The 24,694-nt window shown below is 45.5% G+C and overlaps 1 protein-coding gene across 3 annotated transcripts in view; it reads left to right on the top strand.

The window, feature by feature from the left end:
- Positions 1-24,694, top strand: part of PRXL2A (peroxiredoxin like 2A) — a 304,325-nt gene that overhangs the window by 256,254 nt on the left and 23,377 nt on the right. For all 3 annotated transcript variants that reach the window (XM_086921994.1, XM_086921995.1, XM_086921993.1), the window contains exons 4-5: positions 11,448-11,588; positions 13,833-13,997. In XM_086921994.1, coding sequence (XP_086778120.1) covers positions 11,448-11,588; positions 13,833-13,997 — 306 coding nt within the window. The remainder of the gene's footprint in view (positions 1-11,447; positions 11,589-13,832; positions 13,998-24,694) is intronic.

The raw sequence follows: 24,694 nt of genomic DNA, 5'->3' as shown, positions 1-24,694 counted from the left end.
AACACCCATTCTCCCCATTAGAGCCCACAACTTCGCCCGATTAACTGTATCGATGGCACTGGACAAGTCAATAGAGGACAGGTGGATAGAACACCTCCTGGCCTTCATGTACTTGCCCATGATCAGGGACAGATTGAGGCACTGCTCCATGGTGCCCATCCCCTTCCTGAAGCCATATTGAGTTTTCAACAGGATCCCTGCAATAGTCGCCCAGGTCTCAAGTTTTGCGAGGACGACCCTCCCTAAATCCTTAGCCGTCGCGTTGATAAGGGAGATTAGCCTATAACAGGCAGGGTCACTCTTATTGCCCGTTTTAAACATAGAAACCACAATGGCCTCTTTCCAGGTTCCCAGGATTGGACCAATCTACACTGCTTTGAAAACATTGGTCAGCAAAGGTGCCCAAAGATTGGGGTTCCTTTTAAATAAATCTAATGGAACACCATTGGGGCTTTCATACAGATACCCTTTGCTAAAGCCTCCTCAACCTTGGCTACTGAGAGAGATACCCTTAATTTAAGGGGCGAGGTTGAGTCTAATGGCAAATCCTCACTTTTCTTCTCTAACTGGATGCAATTTGGGTTAAATATGGCTGAGAAATTGATTCCCAGGCATCCCGAAGAATCAGAGAATCTGTGTTCCTAACCTCGCCCACAAAGCAACAGAGGTTAATTATGTCCCTAAAGCTTTTAGAGTCTTTTAGGGCACTAACTCTCTCCAGATCTTCCAAGGCTTGAAATCAATCGTACCCCAAAAATTACCCAAAAGTTCAATGGTCTCTCCCCCATAACCCTTTGGCTTGATGTCTGGCTCATAAAATTCCTTTGGAATGAGCGTGATCTTAGACCCTTAGTCAAAAAGCATGTTTACCGGCTCATCATTGATTAACACACTTTCAAACGGGCCTTCATTCACATGTTCCTTAACCTGAAGAATATTGACATCTTCAACAGATTGCTCATAAATGTCCACTTCCCTGACTTTCTTTTGCTCCTTGCTTGATCTGCAACACCCTAGACGTGACCCTTCTTCCCACAGCATATACACGTGGCCTTCCACCCTGGACACTCTTTGAAATTTGCCATATGACCAGAGTGCCCACATCTTTAACATTTACCTTGAAAGGTTTTGAAGTTGGACATTTTAGTCACAACAATGGTTTTATCAGATTTACTTTTGGTAGACTTGTCAGGAGACTTGTCGCTCACTTCCTTTACTACATCCCCCCTCACTTTTCCCCAAAGAACTTTCTCTGCGAATAGTGTCTACACAGGTTTTTGAATGCTCTGCGTTTTTAGTATTGTGATAACCTCTTGTAGTGACGGATTGTCCTTTTGCCATATACTATCTTAGCTTTTTCAATAATACAGCCGACATAAGTTGATCCCCAAGTCTTTCCGCTAAGGTTGCTCCAAAAATGAAGCAGTAGAAGAGATTGCTTCTTCCAATGGGGAGAAGCATCAGCAGTGCGCATCAGCGTTTAAAAGAAGCAGCAAAATAAGAAACTGGCTTTATCCAGTATGGCCGCCATGTATGTCACGCAATGTGTAGTACACGCGCTCCTGAGGTGCGCATCGCATAGTGCAAACCATGCATAGAGATCAGGCAATTCCAGCGCGAGAAGATCCACACCTGTAGCTCTTATGGAAGACTCTCCTACGCGTGAGTCTCCTCTGGTACAGCTCGAGACAAAATTTAAATACCTGGCTCAGCGCAAGCATTTCCTGCTTGTGCGTCCACAGGTGCAGCTCGAGGCTAAACTGGGGTCCGCAGTTTGGATGGATGACTAGGAACACTCCTCACCAGAAAGGAAATGTCCTCCGCTTACCCCTACCGCAATAGACCTTGTAATTACCCTCTATGTTCGTGGTGGTAGAGAAAAATGCTCCGGTAAGTCTCAGCAAGAGAGCAGGATGATACACCAGTTTCTTGTTCTTGAGGTGTGTGAGCTGTCATGAATTTCACCAAGAATGTTGCTGACTGGTGTTGAGGTGTCTTTAGTACTGATGTACTATCTTCAGTTTCCGCTCGTCACATAATGAGGTATTGTTCCTTCCTTGAATCAGGATTCAACTCTCAGGATAGGTGGCTGGAAAAGGTTTTATTGTACAATCCTTGGAAGAGACCTCATCCACCAAGTGGCTCCAACAAACTGCCACTCTTCAATCTTAAACATTCCAACCTGGCAACACTTACATTCTAAAGGCCTATCTCAACCCATAGCAACTTAGATAACCAACACAGATACATACATAAGAACATCACAAGCTGTATGCGTATGGCAGGAGTGTTAATGAGTTGCAGTGCACTGATTCTTCCATGCCCTTTTTAGGTCTCGCCCTGGAATTCGCATCCGAAGGATGCGTCCAGGGTCGGAGACTTATAGTCGTCTGACACGGGGGAATGAGGGACACAAAACTGTGACGAGCGGGTGGATTGAGCTGCGTGCACGCGCGTCAACATTCACGCATGCGCACATCACAGCCACACGCATACACAGCACTCACGCATGCGCACATACACACGCATACACAGGCACACCCCCGTCACCTACACGCATACACAGAGACCCCTCCACACACACCAGCCCCTCTCCTCTCGGCTCCACACACACGCACACGCATTTACACTTACACAGACACGCAGGCACCCAGACAGGCAACCCCCCCCCCCCCCTCACACACACGCATACACACAGACTCCAGGACACATACACACACACATGCACGCTCACACACATACACAGCCCGCCGCCGCGTGCGCGCGCGCACACAGATGCCCCCCCCCCCCACACAAGGCGAAGCCCCACTCACCGGCTTCCTCAGTGCAGCGGCTCCCACCGGCAGCAAGACTCTTCTTCGGCACCGGGGCGCAGGGTAGGCTCCTGCCTGCTCCGGTGCTCCAAACAATCGCGGCTCTTCCGTGGGAGGCGGGGTAGGCTCCCGCCCTCCTACTTCCGGTTGTCCCGCCCGGCCTGCCTGACTTCCTGGTCGCAGGCCGGCGCAAAACGCTGAAGAGTGCTTGTTTGGATTTAGAATAAGCCCCCGCCCCCGTGTTCTGGGAAACTGCGTGTTTTTTAGGTCGGTTCGAGTTCCTGACGGTGAGGGAGAAGCAGAAGCAGCCTCGAATACAGATTTCCAGTGTTCGGCAGATTAAAGGCCCCCGGTGCATTGTTCGAATACCACGAGATTAGTTTCCAAGGAGACGGATGTCCGTTGCTATAGGCACCGGGGGCCAGGAATTAGGATTGTGGTTTTTTTTTTCATCTTGATCACGCAAACCGGTTGCTCACGCTCCACAATTTAAGCGTCCGTTTACAAAACCCGACAGGAAAGCTGAAGAGCGGATTGCTTCCTGGAATTTATTTTCCTCTCCCGCCACTCGTTTCCATGTACACAGCGTTTGGTATTAACCCCCCACCCCCCAACCAAAGTCGCTCCTCTTTCTTTTTTGTTGGGGCCGAATACCTGAGTGGGTCTGTACTTTTCAACAGTATTATGCGCACACATACCATTTTTGTAAACAAGTCCAACTGCCCTTGGAAAATCCTTTCCATCATACCCTACTGATCGCAAATCCGAGAGATTTCGGCTCTTAACCAAGGTATAAGCAGAGATTGTGGGTCCATATCTTCAGAATATGAGACCCATCGACATGCTTGAGCCGCAAGGACCGAAAGTGAATGCATATTGATTGTAACTACAGTTTATTAAAACTTACAATAAAATAATGCTCGTTACAATAAAAAACACAGTAAAAGAGCTATTTAGTCTCGTGTTAAGATCACATAGCAGACATCGTTCCCTGTTTAAACACAATGCTAATTCGATAGCATTATTGCTGAATCCGTGCTCAGTCAAGAGGAGCGTGCTAGGTGCATTGTTCCATGCCAATAAGAACATGAAGTAGAGTGCGGAAAAAGTGTGTGGTGCATGTTTTAAAATGAGCAGAAATAGGGCTGGGGCAGGAACAGGACTGATCATTAAATAGGGCTCAGAGACGACGAAAAGTGCATGTTATAACATCAGAAGTTAAACACATGAGAGCTGTTGGACCGTGGCCGTGGTTTGTAGAATAATGAAGTTGCTTGTTGGCGAGGAAAGGCATGAATAATGAAGAGAAAACTGAACCACCGTCATAAAAGGCCCAGAACCGTTATGCACTCGGAATACGGCAAACGTGGACAGTGACTTGGCGTGCGTGCTCTGCGGTGCCAGCGCGGTCAGGGCACAGTTATCAGGTACCCCTATTCTGTGATGCCAGCAAGGTCAATTTTGATTCAGCAAAGGTCATACATTTTGGGAATTTCCCAAAGCATAAGATCTTCTTGAAGTGAGGCTATAATACCTTCGTACATGTGCGGGTTCCGGCTGTTTCAAGAACACTCTCTTCTCGGACGGGGCAAGTGCAGATATGGCAAATATCTATCTTTGGGTAGTGGCAGAGCCGGCAAGCGGTCCCGCCGGCATTCCGGCTTCTCCAGGCCAGGAGATTGCATGCAGTGTGAAGAAGCTGCCTTATCGACAATTCAACAGTCTGAGTTTCGCCTTTAGACTAACAGTGAGTGCAGAGTGCGTGCAGAAACAGTGAGTGCAGAGTGCATGCAGAGTGAGTGCAGAGTGACAGTGAGTGCGGAGTGACAGTGAGTGCGGAGTGACAGTGAGTGCGGAGTGACAGTGAGTGCGGAGTGACAGTGAGTGCAGAGTGACAGTGAGTGCGGAGTGACAGTGAGTGCTGAGTGACAGTGAGTGCGGAGTGACAGTGAGTGCGGAGTGACAGTGAGTGCGGAGTGACAGTGAGTGCAGAGTGAGTGCAGAGTGACAGTGAGTGCGGAGTGACAGTGAGTGCGGAGTGACAGTGAGTGCGGAGTGACAGTGAGTGCAGAGTGACAGTGAGTGCAGAGTGACAGTGAGTGCAGAGTGACAGTGAGTGCAGAGTGACAGTGAGTGCAGAGTGACAGTGAGTGCAGAGTGCGTGCAGAGTGACAGTGAGTGCAGAGTGCGTGCAGAGTGACAGTGAGTGCAGAGTGAGTGCAGAGTGAGTGCAGAGTGACAGTGAGTGCAGAGTGACAGTGAGTGCAGAGTGACAGTGAGTGCAGAGTGACAGTGAGTGCAGAGTGACAGTGAGTGCAGAGTGACAGTGAGTGCAGAGTGCGTGCAGAGTGACAGTGAGTGCAGAGTGACAGTGAGTGCAGAGTGACAGTGAGTGCAGAGTGCGTGCAGAGTGACAGTGAGTGCAGAGTGCGTGCAGAGTGACAGTGAGTGCAGAGTGAGTGCAGAGTGAGTGCAGAGTGACAGTGAGTGCAGAGTGACAGTGAGTGCAGAGTGCGTGCAGAAACAGTGAGTGCAGAGTGACAGTGAGTGCGGAGTGACAGTGAGTGCAGAGTGAGTGCAGAGTGACAGTGAGTGCGGAGTGACAGTGAGTGCAGAGTGACAGTGAGTGCAGAGTGACAGTGAGTGCAGAGTGACAGTGAGTGCAGAGTGACAGTGAGTGTAGAGTGCGTGCAGAGTGACAGTGAGTGCAGAGTGACAGTGAGTGCAGAGTGACAGTGAGTGCAGAGTGACAGTGAGTGCAGAGTGAGTGCAGAGTGACAGTGAGTGCAGAGTGAGTGCAGAGTGACAGTGAGTGCAGAGTGCGTGCAGAGTGACAGTGAGTGCAGAGTGACAGTGAGTGCAGAGTGACAGTGAGTACAGTCACTCAGCACCACCACATTATCACTCAGAACCACCACAGCATCACTCAGAACCACCACAGCACCACTCAGCACCACCACAGCATCACTCAGCACCACCACAACACCACCATAGCACCACTCAGCACCACCACAGCATCACCACAGCCCCATTCAGCACCACCACAGCATCACTCAGCACCACCACAGCACAAATATGTTCTCTCAATGTTTCAAGCTTTATTACAAATGTCACAAAAAGATGTTAATATTTCACTTCTGTTCTTGGATTTTGTTACAATAAAATACACTGAACATAATCTTCACAAAAGTTATTTACAAAAGTTTAAGCTATTGCCATTATAAATTACAATCACTTTTATTAAGTATTAAAAAAAATTAAAAGCCATTGTTATTTGTAATATCAATACATCTAAGTCACGTAAATACAAATGTTGCATTACAAATGCTATAGGTGTCACATTTGCGAAAGTTATAACTATTGGCATTGTAAATGACAAAGCTATTAATTTAGCTATTTTCAAAACCAACACATAAATGAAGATTTGGTGAATTTCCATTAAAATATTTGACTTTTTTACTAAGATATTATTATACTGTTTTATGCAAACAAAATTTAGATACTGCATAAATAACTTTAATAAAACATATTTTAAATGTAGCTTTTTATGTAAAAAAAAACTATAGCATAAAGCAAAAAACAATTGCCATTTACAATGCTAATAGCTCAAACTTAAATAATGCGAGACCTATTGCATTGCAAATGCTTGTTCTTTAAAGCGGCATGAAATTTCAAAATAACGGCAGGAGGTGCATGAAAAAGTAATTACATTTTTTTTGTCATTGCTTCTTGTTAAGAATTTTCACATGTGCGCATAGCGCATAAACAAATCGATTAGCACAAAGCATTTTTGTACCTAATACTGTGGACTCAGATTTTTTAACTGCTGCGGAAGTTTACATTCTGATTTTACTCCATTAAATAAAAACAATGTCGTTTTTGAATGGGTCTGCAAAGTCTCTTGCTTCAAACTGGTACTGGCTGATTACTGTAATAAAACATTTCATGGTATGGCCAGGAGTCGCCAATGAGCCATGGGTAGCTACCCCTCCCCACCATCAATGTCAGTTACAAGGTCTAAGACCAGATATTTGGGTTAGGAGCCGTAAGACCCTAGCCGTATTTATCTCACACACATACAAAACATTTTAGACATCATTGTTTAAGTGTGTTTACAATGCCTAGCTTTAACAGATACTCTAGTACATGAAAGTCATCTAACCATAACTATAGTTTTTGTTCCTGTGCAACCAACAAAAACCTAGCCATTCAGAGTGAGATCATGACTGGTTCCGTGGCCCTTCCTCTAAATCCCCTCTTTTCCAGAAGATGGGTTGGGTTCCTCCTTATAGGAAGACCAAACCTTCCCTCTCATGTACCGGGAAATCTTGTGCAGAGGGCAAGGCTGCCCTAAGGATAACTCCCTTGGGCACCCTCCTAAACCCATGTTCCACGTCCTCCAAGAGTCTGTGCTAGCTTGCGCCGCCTGCGCGGGTGCTTGACAGGTAATGACCGCATGTCAGCAACCACCTCCTGCCTACTACAACCTCCTTTTGACTTGCTACCAGCACCCCTTTGAGGATCCAGTGATGCAGGTGTTATTTTGGTATAAAAGGATGCTGTAAAGGGACCCAAACTGTCCATACCAATCAAGACCTCACCCCCCACTGGCCAGCATTATTCCCCTGTTCTCTGCCATCCCAACCCCCCACTGTACTGTGTGTGTTGGCGTAGCCAGGGCAGCAAGTTCTCCAGAATCAGTGTGTTAACTTCTTTTGGTGAGTGCCCCACATCCTGTAATAAAAAACGCTCCTCCTCAATGCATCCGTGAGATATAAATGATAAAATAGCTGTGTTCCACAACCTACCAACTTTCCTGTTTAACGTTTTTTGCATACTCGTTGAGGGTCCTGACTGATTTATCACCTCTCCAATTCAATCTCAGGACCATGTTGGACCTTTCTATTATGAGCCTACGGTAAGTTACTTGCAAGCAAACATATGTCATAGAGAATAAGTTCAAATACGTCTTCTCACCCTAGCTAGGCCAAGTCATTACTTCCCAAATGCGCGACGTTGGCTACACACAGCCCACTTTAACCACGGAAAGTCTGATGATATCCAGCCTTCCTTCCCCTTGTCGCGTAGCCGCATGCAGAATAAAAAACTCAAGACGTGCTGTATCTACTGTATGGGTTTTCAGCACGCTCATCCATTTTCATTCGTTCCTTCATATGCCTTTCGAAAGTCCTTTGTTTTCGTTTGTGAATAGTCCTTCCTTTCTTGGTTTTGGTCACGCCCTGGAGACTGACACTGTTACATGGATCCTTTTAATCTGGGCCATATAGGTTAGTTTCTGCGCACTACTTTTTCTTTTCCCTCGGCTTGGTTGGCTGTCCGAACACGCTGAGCCAAGGGCTGCAAATCATGTCCTTATCTTGTTTTCCACTGTCTTTGGTTTCACAAACGCTTTTTCAGCCAGAGGCTCTGTTGTTTTTCATCCTAGAAAATTTTAACCTTTCTTAAGCTCAAATGTCCAAACCTTAAATAATATACTTATTTAATGAAAGTGTAATTTACATTGTGCTTTTGACAGCATGATTATTCGGATACAATTAAAGAGGTAAACATGCTGTTATTGCGCCATTTTATGAAAATGGAGGCAGCTTAAGTTGCACACTTTTTAATGTTTTTTTTAGGTTTCGATTGATGATGAAATAAAACCAATTTCAAGGGGTGTTTCCTTGTGCTCTCCAAACACAGCATGTTATGTGATATTACTTAACAATGTGTCAAGCAAGTAGACAGTGCACCAGCACCTTAGCACCACCGCAGCACCACTTCAGAACCAGTCAGCGTCACTCGGAACCACTTCAGCAGCACCCCCCCTGAGCGTCACTCCGCAGCACCTGAGCACTACCAAAACACCAGCACAGCATCACCTCAGCACCACCCCAGCACCAGTGAAGTACTACTTCTAAACCAGTTAAGCACAACCTCACTACCAGGGTAGTACTAACTGAGCATCAGTGCAGCACTACCAACACCTCCTCATCGGCGCCGCGCCACCCCAGCATCACTCAGCACCACCTCCGCATTTACTCCGCATCACTCAAGAACATCTCAGCATCAGCACACCACCTCCGCATCAGTGCAACTCCACCAGTGCAGTGCCACCAGAGCACCAGCACCCCAGCACATCATCACCTGAGCACCACCACCACAGCACCACCTCTTCACAGCATCATCTCGGCATCAGCATACCACCACCTCCTTATCAGTTCACCACCACCAGTACGGCACCAACTCTGCGCAGCACCACCTCAGCACCTGCGCAGCACCACCTCAGCACCTGCGCAGCACCACCTTGGCACCAGCACAGCACCACCTCAACATCAGCACAGTACCACCTCAACTTCAGCACAGAACCATCTCAGCATCAGCACCACCTCCGCATCTGTGCACCACCACCATCAGCGCAAGTCCATCTCAGCACCAGTGCAACCACACCGTAGCAGCAATTCAGCACCAACGCAGCACCATCTCAGCAACAGCCTAGCACCAACTCAGTATCACTCAGCACCACCTGAACACCACCATCTCAGGCAGACCACAGCATCACTCAGCACCACTTCAGCTTCAGCGCAGCACCACCTGAGCACCACCACAGTACCACCACACCACCACCTCAGCATCAGCTCAACATCAGCAAAGGACCACTTCCTCTGCAGTTCTCCACCACCAACTCAGCATCAGCGCAGCACCATCTCTGCATCAGCATAGTACCATCTCTGCATCAGCACAGCACCACCTGTGCATCAGTGCACCACCTCCAGAGCAGCCTCACCTCAGCACCAGCTCCGCATCAGCACCACCTCAGCGTAGCATCACCTCAGCACAGCACTAACTCAGCATCACTTAGCACCACCTGAGCACCACCACGTTTACATGACTCAGCACCACCACGCTAGACTCAGCACCTGCACAGCATTACTCAGCGCCACCACCTCAGCACCAGAATCACTCAGCACCACCAAAGCAATACCTCTGAATCAGTACACCACCACTAGCGCAGCACCAACTTAGCACTAGCGTAATCCCACCACAGCATCAGCGCAGCAGCAACGCAGCGCCACTTCAACATTAGCGCAGCACTACCTCAGAATCATTGCAGTATCACCTAATCACCAACTCAGCACCACCAGAGCAGCACTTAGCACCACCGGAGCACCATTCAGCACCACCTCAGTATCACTCAGCAACACCTCCGCAGAAGCATTCCACCTCCTTAGCTCCAACTCAGTACCAGTCAGCACCAGTGCAGCACCAACACAGCATAACTGCAGACCCACCTCAGCATCAGCACTGCACCACCACTGACCCACAACACCACTGCACCACCTACTCAGCACCACCTCAACATCAGCACAGCAGCATCTCAGCTTCAGCACAGCACTACCTCCGCTTCAGCACAGCACTACCTCAGCACCAGCACAACTCCACCTCAGCACCAGCACAACCCCACCTCAGCAGCAGTTGTGACAATTCAGCACCACTTCAGCATCAGCGCGGCACCACCTGAGCGCGAACTGAGCACCAGCTCAGCACCACCTGAGCACCAGCACAGCACCACCACTTCAGCATGGCTCAGAACCACTTCAACATATTCAGCACCACCTCAGCATCACTCAGCACCACCTCCTCATCAGTGCACCACCAGCACCAGCTCAGCCCTACCTCAGCAGCAACTTGGCACCAATGCGGCACCACTTCAGCACAGCACCACCTCAGGATCAGCGCAGCATCACTTCAGCACAGCACCAACTCAGCATGACACAGTACATCAAACACCAACTCAGCATCTCCAGCATCACTCACCACAACAGCGCCACCTCAGCATGAGCACAGTACCACTTCTGCATCAGTGTACCACCACCAGTGCAGCCCCGTCAAGGCACCTCCTCTGCACAAGCGCAGCACAACCTCAGCAGCAACAAAGCACAACTTCAGCATTAGTGCAGCACCAGTGCAGCACCAGCTTTGCATCACTCAGAGCCACCTGAGCACCAGCATAACACCACCTCAGTACCACCAAAGCATCACTCACTTAGCATCACCTCAGTATCACTCTGCATCACCTCTACACCATGGCGTCTGTTGATTCTCCCCTAGTGTCTGTCCACTGCTCATCTTGATATTCAGGTACTATTTCCTATCCTCCACCCTGCCGTTGTTTATAGCCCCTATAACAAACAATGTAATGTTTCAGCATACTGCACAGTATGCTCTACAAAATGGCTAAACAATTATACGGCCCTAAGGTGGAGACTTATTAGCTATGCCAATGTTTGTTTCCTTTTGTTGTGTTTTACCATGTGTGTTTTTATCCTGATTTCTCCATGTGCTGACTTGCTCTCTGTTGCTTTGGGTCAAGTGTGGAAAAATAAGCCTTAGTTCGTAAAAAATAAGAGCCAGTGTCCACCACCTGCAGGCACTGGCACAGATTAAACTCTGCTTTCTTAAAAATGGTTGCACTGGCCATGGAGAAAATTGTCCACCTAAATTATTTAATTTGGATTTTTGTAAATAAAATGCCACATGCACATAACAAGTCTGTTCGACCGTTCCTAAGAATCTCCCAATGTTTAAGGGACTTTTAAATACGATGAATAATAAATGTTCTTTGCTTTGCAGGAGGCCTCTGAGCTGTCCTCTGTCAAGCCCCAGCTGGACCGGCTGGGCGTCCCTCTCTATGCTGTTGTGAAGGAGAATATTGGGACCGAAGTCACGGACTTTAAGAAGTATTTCAAGGGGGAAGTCTACCTCGATGAAAAAGTGTGTTCCTCTCTCACACTCTAATTTATTTTTCTGTGTGCGTGCTTATGTAACAATTAGACTCGGCGTCCCACCTATAGATGCTACGATACCTTTCTCTGATGGATAAAGGCTTGGCAAACGCTTGGCACAGGGGTTGAGAGCATTTGGTAGCTTCAGAAGACTCTAGTTCACAAGTCCTTCTTCAGTGTTGGTAATAGTCATTCTGTCAGAGTGGCAAAAAAGCTGTGGGTCTCCCTCACCATGAGTAGGCCTGGGTGTGAGATTCTGCTCCGCTCGCGGAGTTGGCACAGTTTTCCCTGCGCCTCGCTCCGCGTAGTACTCTCGCCAATGTTAAGTTGGACTCCGCCCAGGCCTAACATGAGCCTCAATGCTCCTGCGATTTCTGCACTAATGAAAGCCAAATCTTCTACAACCAGCCTATAATAAATAGATTTTCCAAGCCCTCTAACCAGCGTTACAACTGAGTCACACAGAAAGGTTCAAGAGAAACCATGTCGCAGTTGGAGTCTCGAGTATCTTTTCAAAGAGAAGATTTAGGTTATTCTGTATGATGCCAAGAAGCTTGAATGGAAGCACCAAATGGCCACTGGATCAAATCCTATGGTAAACCCGGAACTACATAGTATGTAGCTCGTGAACATGTGTGAAATCTCGCTATTTGGAATATACATCATTTTTCGTCTCTAAAAAATGACATTCTTTACCAACCTGGAGTATAAAATCCACTTTGCTCAAAAGGATTCTTAGGAATTGCCATGTGTGGACGAGATTTCTGTCAACCAGAGAATGCGTACACAGAGCTGATCACGAGATAAACCTGTGCCTGTTGGTTAGAAGTGGTGCAAATTGAGGACCTGTTCATTCTACTTCCCTTGAAAACATCACTTTGCATTAATCGTGATCACTTGTGAAGTTGCGCAGAATTTTAAGTGCCCATCTTGTCGAGGTCCTGTTTGCTTGCAAATCAAGTTGGCGGGTGAAGGAAATTGAATATGTTGTTGGGCGCCATGGCATCCATCCTTCATAGAGTTTATGGTTGGCTTTAACCTAATCCAAACCAGGACACTGGCCTAAAGCTACTGCTTTACGTCTTTAACTTTGCAATCAAATGCAAATCGGCAAAGCTTTTTTTGCGTGAGTTCTGCACCCCTTTAGCAGCTATTTTCCATAAGATAAATTTCAAAAGTAATTGTGAATGTTAGCTTCTACTTTAACTGGGTTTTCCTGTTGCCAACCCGGGACACGTTACATGACGACATACAGTATATCGCTTCCATTGAGGTATGGCTGTAGCCTGGTATTCTTTGGCTGTAGCCTGGTATTCTTCAGACACTGCCGGTGAACTGTGACACCAGGAAACCCCCCACCACCCAAAAAAATGGCAGATACCCGCAGGTGAGTTCTGAGACTCAAAATATAATGATTGGCCCTAAACGGGTGGTGAGAGCAGATTGGAGGTGAGAGGGCGCAGAGTGCTCAGACTTAAAATCCCAAAACAATTCTGGCTGGGGTTGTCTTTAATGTGCTTACTGTGCAGGTGCATATTGCTTGCCCTCAGTAAAACTCCTTTACTGCATCGGCTGTAGTTAAATCCAGTGATGCAATATCCAGGGGTGTTCAAACATAAAGCCATTTCATGCTATGTTCCTGGCTACTTGTCACATGGCTTTTCATTGTACGTTTTTACACATTCATACTTGAACAAGTATTGTGTTCAACTGTCTCCATGCAGGACGCTATCTACGCAGACAGACAGCATGGTGAATTCTATAGAAAGATGAGCTTTCAAGAAAGAGCTGCAGATGGGCTGGTGTTTGCAGTGTATTGCTAACATGTTCATATTAGTGTAGTTTTGTATTGTTATATTCGGGTGCTTCTAGTGGAAAAACCCCACAAGCATCCAAGTATGTGTTCATATTTATCGGTTAAAAAAAACGTTAAAAAACTTGTAGGGACTAGATTTTTTAATACAGTACAACAAATATGAATCAAAGTGAATAACAAGAGCACACCGTAAATATGGATTAATAAAAATGCTACAAGACAAGAGCACTAATTATAAGTCAAATATAGCATTGCAAGATAGGTTTGATTCCAACAGTGGTCTGTTCCTCTATTATTCTGATGCATGGTGATGAATTATAAAGCTAATGAAGTAATATAACAAACAAATGTATCAGTTCATAATTAATTTTTTTTTTTTTTTTACATCTAATGCAAAATTCTTTGTTTCCCCTTTAGAGATGTTTCTATGGCCCTTTCATGCGGAAAATGGCCTTTTCAGGCTTTGTTCGCCTGAGTGTGTTGAAAAACTTCCGTCGGGCGTGGAAGAATGGATTCACAGGCAATTTGGATGGAGAAGGCTTTATCCTTGGTGGAGTCTTTGTCATTGGCAACGAAAAGCAGGTACTGGTTCATAATTTTCTTCCTTCTCTAATTAAAATGTTATATCATATACTGAAGAACGGTCTGCAAAGTCTAGCAGTTTGCTATAGTAAATAGTTCTATATTAGGGTACACCGATGTCCAGAAAACCCCTTCCTCTACATTATTAATAAGTTGTCTTCTTTGGGGAATGTATCCTGGCAGGTTTTCTCTGCATAAGACATCAATATTTTTGTGTATTTCTGTCAGTGTTGGGTTGCCGTGGCTTTACCCCCTATGAGAAGTAAAGACCCACTGAATAGTTCCCATGCCCAGAACTTTGAGAAAATATTTGTGCCAGTGAGTAGCTTACTTTGAAGTTTGCACTTCCTTGGAGAGACTGTGTTTCGTTGTGAGGAAACAAGAAGTAGGAAGCTAAAGTGCCTTTTGTACAGCGTCATGGCCTAGTGATCTGTTCTTTCATCACTCCGCCAGAGCAACCAAGAGATGCAGGCCCATTTTAACAACCGAATGGTGAACCTGCATGTACCTGTGGTCTAACATCAAGGCCATTATGTACCCAAAATTGATTCCATGTGGTCCCTGAATCTGAGTCTGAAACTCGTACCGGGAAGTGTTATATCTGACCAAGCTTTCCTTTGTCGAGGCTGAAGGCTCTCTGTGTACACCGTTGAACACACTGCACCGGTATAGAGTTCAAACCATCTGTGTTTTATTTGCATTCAGTTTGTGCTCCTCACAGTGGAAGTTGATGGTTCCAACAAATGTTCAAAGAAAGCCCTACCCTCAAGTACTACCAGTTGACTACCAGAAGCCTTCTTCTTATCATTCCTGTGTTAGCAAACAACTGTAAATATATTGACATGCATTGGGAGGAGATACGCTAGCAGCTACTAGCTACTCTCCCTCCCAGAAAGGTCCTGCCTCTTGTCAAGACTCCATCTTGGAGCTGACAATCACCATTTTTGCAGCAGTGGTTGACTGACATCTGTCCTGTGTGTCGTCTACCATCTTTGGCTTTGTTCCAGTGCTTTACGGTGCCCCAGTGCCCATAACCAGCCTAAGCTAAACGAACTTCTGCACTGCCAAAGTGGGCAATTACATGGTTTTATTTTTGTTTGACAATTTTTATAGCACAGCTGAACCAAATAAATAACAGGGTTCTTTATATAGAACATATGGTAAACAGAGGCTTACGCCTTTTAAACAAGCTTCCCTTTTGTAGTCATTGAGCTTTGTAGTGTTCTGACTACCTACCCTTTTTTGTGTGCATATTCTTGTCTCAGCATTTGTACCAAAGTTTATTTTTGTTTTCATATTATAAATAATAGGGAACAGTTTGATAATTGCATTTCTTCAGTCACAATCTAATTACAAGTTATTCCCCAGGAGCTTGCCATTTATGGAATACACGTCTGATCTTCAAGTGGCATGCTTACTGGTATTCCCAAAATGGTCATTTATTAATTACATTCCGTAATAACTTTTCTAGCTCGTGTTTGAGGCATCAGTTTCGCAGTGTTCTACATGCTACATAATCCACCTTAATGCTTTGCAGTTTTGTTGCCTGGTGCCTGAACAGTCTCGTTCATATCTGCTAGTGTATCTTTTCTGATTGCATTTTTCCTTGCTTGGAAACTTGTCTTTATAGAGTCCATATTAGTCGGGGAAAGTTTCGTTTTTTCATTACAGAAAGATCATATCTTAAACTATATTTTGACAAAGTGCAACAGGGCCTTCTCACAGCACAAGGCCACCGCGCATTTCGCCATCAGAAATGCGCTGTTGGTAAAAAATCTGAGCATGGCTATGACGTCTCTCAGCATAACCCAGTAATGCAATTAATGGGGACGGCGTTAGTGTGCAACTCGTCTCTGCATTAAGTTTGGCAAATATGGTATGCCGATAGGTTGCTATTCTGAACCAATGCCATGCCAAGTGTTAAAAATCCGTCCTAGAATCCATGGACCTTCCTCAGCTACAGACCAAAATTGTGCAGGTAAGCTGGTGTGCAGTATATGTGCAGTATAAGTTTGAAATGTTGGAGTCAGTGTTTACTATTCAGTGAAACTGCCTGTGTGTGGTCACAGCACTACCTCCAATGTGCATAAAGCAACTCCTCTCTCAAAACGGCCTTCAATTAACTCCTAGCTCCTAATTATTCATTGATTTCCATATATAATCTGGTAATAATATCCTTCAGGTTTACATTTTTGAGTGAGGTTGTTGTTACGGCGAGATTGAGCACAATAATGTGAGCAGTTTGCTCGCAACATGTTACTTATTCTATGATAAAGAACAAGTACAAGTGGATGCATGGTCTCTTGCCATTTTGAATTGATCAGTATTTGTTGGAACCACCGACTTTCGGAAAAGCATTGGCCCTTTATGGACCAAGCTGCTGCGGGCTCCAGCATTTGGGAAGAGATCTAGGTACCGCGTAAACATAGAGCTTTAGGCTTATACTCCTCACCAGTGATCAGCTGAACGCTTAAAGTGTGGGGTACTGTGGCTGTTCAATCTGGCCTTACTATATTCCCTTCTCCAATGACTCCCATCTTAGCCAAACCTGATTTCCCTCCGGGGCAGCCACTGGGGATGTTTTAACGGTGTCAGGAAGGGGGCTGCAAGAGAATAGGATCTTTCTTTGACCAGAATGGACTCATTTCCTTTGACCAATTAAAAGCTGACTATTCTTTGTCTGTGGTTGAGTATATTCAATATCTGTAGCTCCGGCACTGGGTGGCCTCCCCGGGATACAGGGCGGGAGCGGGGTATCCTAAGACCCCATTTTAGAAATGGCTGCTTCTTAAAACAGATAATGAACATCTTGTATCTCAACTGTACACCTTGCTAGCCAGGGAAGATTCACCTGCAAAAAACAATGGAAAGATTTGCTGGGAGGCAGAGATTGAGCAGGCACTAACCACTAAAGAATAGGAAGTTATTTTATATAGAGCTCACCACACAGCGCATAATATGCCTAGTACCGAAACTGCTTATTAATTGTCTCTTTGGTACCTGATGCTGGCGCGAATCCACAAATGGAATTCAGGGGACTCCAGAATTGCTGGTGAGGATGAGAAAATACGGGAACACTACTGCATCTCCAATGGCACTGTCCAAAACTTAGCACATACTGGGACCAAATCCTCTCTGACATCGACACTGCTTTTCACACTTTCATCCCTAGGTTTTGGGCATGCCACGTTCTTAGGGTTCTCAAACCCTCTGACCCATCTCCTACTTTCCAACCGGGTTAGACAAATAGAAGCTGCTCACCAAGTCATCTTGTCCCTATAGGGAATTGACAGAATACCTGACAACACCTCTTTGTTACACAAAATGTGGTTTATCTAGGGATGGAGAAACTCTCCTTAGTGTTGGACCCCAAAACTAGCTCCTTCTTCGACATGTGGGCCCCTTCAAATTATTTCCTCTGAATTTAAAGAACTGACATGTCCCTCTTACAAGCAGCTACTCCGTCTGATTCCTCAGGAGTCTCCCGATATTGCCTAAATACTGTTGATGCTTGGATGGTTATCCCCTTCATTTACAAAAATAATCATTTCGCATCTTATGAAATATAGTCTATAAATACTTAGTATGGACGAGCGGGGCTGGGTAGGAGGTGGCCAGGGGTTGTTTTATTTCTTCACAGTTTTTAGGTGATTTTCTGCCTGACTTAAGCTGCCCTACCCAGGGCTGTTTTCATTGGATTATATATTTCATTCCCCTGCTGGCCCCTGGTTGTAGGGAACAGCTGTGTACCACATTAGACATGCTTAATAAACAGAACAATTCCTAAAGATCCATTCAGGACACTCGTGGTTACTACTAGAATGGCAAAGAATTACATAGCTTCTGCCTCAGATCTCATTTACATTAAAGCTCTTGTCTTTCCAGGCTCCATTGTGGTGTACCCTGACTATAAATAGACCTCTTCTCAATCAACAGGGGGGATCCTCCACTGGATAAGGAGAATCAGGGGATTGATCCTGCAGGAAAAAGAGTGGTGGTAGGGGCTGGCTCTCATTTGCGAATTGCCAACTCTGTGGGTCTGTTCTCTAGGTATGATAGGGCACAATGGGAGGTGGTGGATTGCCTCTTACAACATATATTTGCGAACAGTACAGAAAGATGGGTTAGAAGTTTGTCTCCTGGGTTAAAATCTTTTCTCAGGTTTTCTGTTTTCAGCGAACACCGATATAAAACACTAATAAAGATAATGGTTGGTTTTCAGTTTGAACTAGAAAACACCAGATTTTGCAGCATTTTTACTGGTTTGCTGCAGTCTCTAAGCCCTTTTATGCGATAGAGGCTCCTGCTATGACCCACTTGGACCATCGTAAGCCAATCGGTATGCTATTGGCCACCAGCACGGTCCCAGGACTCCCTGGAACTATTGCACATTTATGTTGGGAGCATGGTTCAACTGCTATGGATTCAGCTCACTGTTAACTGAACATCGCTGTGTAAAAGCCAGCATGCTGACAGCTGCACTTAAGAGCAGGGTATCAGTGCTGGGGAAGATGCACCACCATGATGTCATCCTCCTTCACTGAGAGTGGAACTGAACTTTGCTTTCTTAAAGCTCAGCTATCAAGATTGTGGCAACAAAGATCACTGTGAAACCTCTGGAATTAATGTCCTCACACAAGGTGCTGTACCTACCACTTCTATTCTGAGATTTACATGGTAATAGTCTGAAATACCTTCCTATAGAAGCTGCATCGATGGCCGATGGGTAGTAGCTCCGGTCGGGAGCTCACGGGTGAGGGATCGCCTTTTTGGCGATTATCCTGGAAATTGCCCCCCGTGAACTCCCTCCACCCTGGGGATTTTCAAGCTATAACTTTTCTTCATGCCCCCAGGACGATCTGATCGTCAATATGGAGGAAGCCTTTTCCGAAACAACTCATCCAGCGGAATCCTAGGATAATGGCCGACTGCACGGCTGAGCTAGTCTTTGCAGCTGTTGAGGAGTCTGGCTCGGGATCACCTTTTGGGTCTCATTCCTGGGCTATCACCTACCTTCCGGTCTCGACCATTACGACTCTGCATCCCGCTGCAGCTGCTGCGCACTTGGAGTCTCTTTGTGACGGTGGCCCTGCACGTTTTTCCGCTGTGTCTGCCGCAATCCCAGTGAGATGATTACCACCAGTCTGAGCGGGGAGAGAGCACAGTGTTCCTGTCTCCGGTCCTCTCATCCCCCTGACGGCCCCTCTGGAGTTCCAGGAGTCGGGTTAGCCTTCCTCCACTAAACGGGCAACCACAGACTGAGTCCTCCTTCTTGGAGGTGGGAGGTCTTCGACGGGTGCTCCGCTTGTGGCTTGTATCGTTCATGGATATTGTTTCAGCTGCTTGGTCGTAGTCTAGGGATTGACCGTAGAGATCCTCTCTTGCTCCCCCATCGCTCCTTCGTCCACTTATGGTGGGTAGTGATGGTGGGGCGAGGGGTCATTTTACCCCCATCCAATGGCCTTTCTCTGTGGCCTACTAATCGTGAGTGAAGCTGTCCCGCTACGTTGCTGTGCCACATCAATCCTCCTGTGGTTTTTTTCACCCAACGCAATTTGGTCTGCCTTTGTTTGGTCCCGTAGGGAAGAACTGACCCTGGAGACTACCCTAGCTGGTGCAGTTTTTCCGGACTCACTTATTTTCTTTTATATACCATCTGCATTATCCCCATCCCCATCGTCTCTTATCTACGTGTACATGTGTTTTCCCTGGTTCTGTTGCACTTTCCCAATGTGTTGGACTTTTTGCAGTTTTTTTTTTTCCATGATGTACTTTCTTCCATTGTCCGCCAGACCTGACGTTCCAAGCCCCTTGACTCTGCCCCCCTCACCCATTACCTTCTATCCCCTCTGGGGACTTTTTGTCTTCTTTATTATATGATGCTCCAGAACTAATGTTAACTATGTTGAAACTGTTCTCGTGTAAAGCGCTCTGATACCTCCGGGCCTCGCCAGCGCTATAAACAACTTTCACACATCAGCAGAGTTTGCTATCACCGAAGACTGTATAGCTAAGTCTTGATATCAATTTCTTAGTGGATAACCCCCCTATGACCAGGTAGAGCACAATTGTGCAGAGAATATACAGTATTATGACATTCATTAACTTTCCTGCTATTTTGAGACAAAGCAACACAAAAAGATGATGGACAGAATGTTGAACATAGTCAAACATTCACCCCCATTCACAGATCTGGGTTTATTACAACATTATTTTGCTCGTCATGCCATTTCAGTTTGGACCCAGCCATATGCAAATTAGCCTCGACCCTGTGCCCCATGGGAACAGTCCAGCCCGAACTACAAGGCCAGGTCCTCCCTGGACTGGAAAAAGAATTGTCCTGGGGCCGGTTTCGGGGCATCACCCCAAATCAGCCAGGCAAGCTTGAAACCGGTGGTGTAGCGAGCACAAGACAAGATCTGTGACTTGGGGTGAGTATCTGAAAAGTCTCAGCGCTCCGTCCATCATCTCCTTGTTTTTGCTTTGTTTGCCCTAAGTTGGCAGGGAATGCCCAGACGTGGGTCCCTTGATCACTTTGCCACTGTATTCAAGATAGCCTGCCAGATATGGGGTGTTACCTCAAACCAGTCCCAGGATGCTTGTTTCTGGTCCAGGGAAGACCTGGCTTGGCAGTTCTGGCTGGACTGTTCCCATGAGGCACAGGGTCATGACTGATTTGCATATAGCTGGGTCTGAACTGGGATGGCGAAGTGAGCAAAAGAACAGTGATGGATTCAACCCAGATCTGTGACTCGAGGTGAGTTTCTGAAAAGTTTCAGCACTCCGTCCATCATCTCCTTATTTTCCATCTTGAGACAAAGAACAGAGCAGTGCCACACTAGTTAGCAGTGATGGAGCACGGAGCACCCCACAATATATATATTCTATGTCTCAAATAAAAAATCTTCATTCAGTTTAGTCTGTGTCATTTATCTGAAGAATAGCGCAGGATAGAGTAGTGTTGAATTGTCATCTTTAACATTTTATCTGCTGAATTCAAATATTAATGGGTGCAAAGATATCCCCATCCATGTGCATCCTGGACTTAATGTAGGTCTGGACTGCTGAAAAGAGGAGTTTGAGTTCTGGGGAATTATACAGGCAGGAAGGTTTAGGAAATAATGAAACATTACTTGGAGAGCAAATAAAAGAAAAGGTCGAGATGAGAGAATTAGGAGCAGGAAAGAAGGAGGGAAAAAGTAATAGGAATAAATTAGGAAAGTAAGAAAACTAAATCCAAACACTTTATAAGCTTTGGAAAAAGACCATCCCTGTTTGATTGTGATTTTTTTAAGGGAGCAAAAAGAAAAGAGTAAACTGTTAACCACAGATTTTTAGTTTTTGAAAGCATCCGAACACAGGGAGAAAACTTCTCCTTAATTCACAACAAATAGAAACCAAAAATAGGAACGTCTATTCATTTCCAGTACAACAATGAGGTGCGCGTGGGACGCGGAATATACAAAGCCAGAGAAGTTAACAATTTGGTCAATTTATGCAGACACTCCTGGCTCTTTGTATACTTTGTCAAGCCAGTAGCACAGCAATAATTGGTTGGTCTCCCATTTGATGGGGAACAACTTTGATCCACAAGTGGACCAAATGTTAGAAAAAATGAAAGACCAATACAGAGACTGCCAAGAGCATGGCTGGCCTCCAAACACCATCCATCAGGGACTTCTTTAAGAGGCATCAGTACAGGACTGCAGCAAAATTTCCTCAGAACACTCCCAGTCATACCAACACCTGCAGTCTTTCTAACAGCAAGTAGACAAGCGGTGCTCACTGGACTAATACAGGGGCAATACCACCCGAGGTAAAGGCAAAGTTACTTTCAATAAAGGAGTCTCTGCCGCAAAACACTAACTTGCCTTGCATCCCCACCTTTCCCATAGGAAGGCTTCAGTGGCATCTTTCTCACAGGCAGTGATCATGTTAGACCTTTGACTCAAATCATAATACAGCATGACTGTTATTTAGAACTTGTTTCAACCCCACCAAACATTCCATCCAGCTCACACAATCTGGGCAAGAAACATCTCCATATTTATTATGGAGAGATTCAAGTGCTCTTTTGCAAGAGGGCTACAGAGCCATACACCAGCGCAAGTGGTGTTTTGCCTGTACAGGATTGCTCACTAAGACCAACAAATACTTCCTGTCTTAACATTTCCATATGACCACTCTCCAGGATGTTATTCCACTACTACGGCAAGGTGATTTTATGATCAGCCTTGATCTGAAGGAGACCTTCCTCTATATACCCATACATCCTGCTCATCGCCCTACCTAGTAAGTGGAGAACCCTACTAGTTCAAGGTGTTAGCCTTCAGGGACACTACAGATCCAGTGGTATTCACAAAATGTTTAGCCACAGTAGTGGGCCATCTCAGAAGGGGAGACTTATATGCCTTTGTCTGCTTAGACGATTGGCTGATCAATTGCAAGCGGGCGGACTGTAATGCTTGCCACACACTGAAGCACCTATCTCCCGTCTTCTGAAATTGGGATTCATCATACATGACACCAAATCCCATCTCCAGACTCTACAACTCCAACCTTTCTTCGGGTCAATTCTAAATGCAGTCACCAGCAAAGTTTACCCCAATCTACAAAGAGTGGTAGCCTTCCAGCGACAGGCTCTTTTTCAGGAGAATAGTCAGCATCTTCTAGGGTAGATGGCATCCTGCATAGTCCCTCATTCCAGGTTACAAATGCGTCCGCTACAGCAGCGTCTCCAGACACACTGGTTACAGACAGACGGTCATCTACAGGATCATGTGTTGGTGAAGGCGAGTACTCATCACTCTGCAGTGATGGAACAGCATCATCTGCTGCAATGGAGGCCTTTTATGGGCTCCATTCCAGAAATTACAGTCACAGAGGACACCTCTCTCTCTGGGAGGGGTGCATCTACTCGACCCGACAGTTCCGATGGTCACCCCAGCAACAGGAGTTTCACGTTAACTACCTCGAGCACCTTTCTATCTACTTTGTTCTCAAAGGAACATTCAAGGTAAGTAGTATTGATGAGGACTAACAACATGAACACCATGTATTACATCAGAAACAGGGGGGCACTCACCACAGCTGTCATCACTTGGCTTTGGGTCATTCACCATTACATAGACCTTTTAGCTGAATGCATCCCGGAGCGGACAATGACTTTGCGACCTGCTCAGCAGGATGCACCAACAAGTCAAAGGGTTGGAACTCCACTCTCCAGTCCTACTCCTTTATTTTCTGAGGTGAGGTTTTCCACAAATGTTTAAAGCTTAGTTGTAGAGAGAACACCCAGGATTAGTAATTGTCCTTTTGTACAAATTCAAAACATAATTTTCCTCTTCTGATCTATGTATGAGGAGGGAGCCAGTATTTGATTTTTCAAAAAGAACATCTTTAATTAATTTTCACCAATACTGTACACTTCCAGTCAGCCCACCCAATGTGTTTCATCAGGGTTTGCAGTTGAGCATAGAGTAATCCAGAATTGACTAGTTCTTGTATATTTGATAGCAATCCGTCACTCTCTAAAGCAATTTTGTACTTGTGCATGTAGTGGTCCAGAAAGGTTAGTCCTTGTCAGTTTAAAAGCGACCGGTCACTCCCTAGTGGGATCTGCCGAGTAAAGTTAGTCGTGCAACAGCGTCGGTGCTAAATTGACGCCGTCGCTCGACTCTTTAACTTTTCTTGACAACTTTTTTTAATTCCTAGAGTTTAAACCTCTTAAACTTGCGGTCCATGGCATTGTTATTTACACCACCTTCAAATATCAGAATAAGTATACAGTTCCATACACCTGCATCTCACAGCCGTTTCTCCATTTAAGAAAATTAGAGAACATTCTTCTCTGTTCAAAATTCTCATCATTAAGGCTTCTATGGAAGGCCTTTAAAGAGTAATTCTACCTAGAGTGACACCTGTCCAGCTGTGGAAACTCAACATAGTACTCACTAGGCTTATGGGTCTCCCATTCTTGACATTTCATTTATGTTCCTTGCAGTTCCTTTCTCAGAAAGTCACTTTCATTATAGCTGTCACTTCCTTAATGTGTATATGTGAGCTGCAAGCCCTCACTTTGTAGGAACCCTTGATCTAGGTACATCAGGACAGGGTTGTCCTCGGAACTCATCCAGAATTTCTCCTAAAGTTGGTCTCTCCCTTCCACCCTGCAGGAGCTCCTCCATTGCCAACCACCATTCAACTGTCAAAACCAATACTCCAACATTCTATGACCACTTACATTACAAGATTCTAAACAAGAATACTTACTAAAGCTTGTTCCAGAAGATAGGTACAAGCATACTATACATAGCAGGTATTACACATATTTCTTTCTCCTAGATTAACACAAATGAAAACACAAAACCCTAGAAACCCAAGAATGCACGACCACAGACAATTAAGCCTTAGTAAATAAATACATTAACTCATTTAACAGGTGCGAAAACTGCTTGGCTTTAAAATTGTTCTAACACTTTTTTGTCTATTACTATCTTGAGACAGATCATCAACATGTTGAACTCCATTTTTCTTACTGGGAATCAAACCGGGATCAACAACATTTTTATCACTATCGAGTGGTTGATGCATTTCTTTTTGTACCTATTCATATAATTATTTCCATCCCCATCACAGTCTTCTGGCTCCTTTCCAGCTTTAACCACCTTTGCCAGATTCCACCAGTGTTTGCCGCT

Source organism: Lissotriton vulgaris, chromosome 5 (assembly GCF_964263255.1).
Source record: "Lissotriton vulgaris chromosome 5, aLisVul1.2, whole genome shotgun sequence".
Classification (NCBI taxonomy): domain Eukaryota; kingdom Metazoa; phylum Chordata; class Amphibia; order Caudata; family Salamandridae; genus Lissotriton; species Lissotriton vulgaris.
Note: the sequence above shows the minus strand (reverse complement) of the source record. Positions and strands in the feature narration are given on the sequence as shown.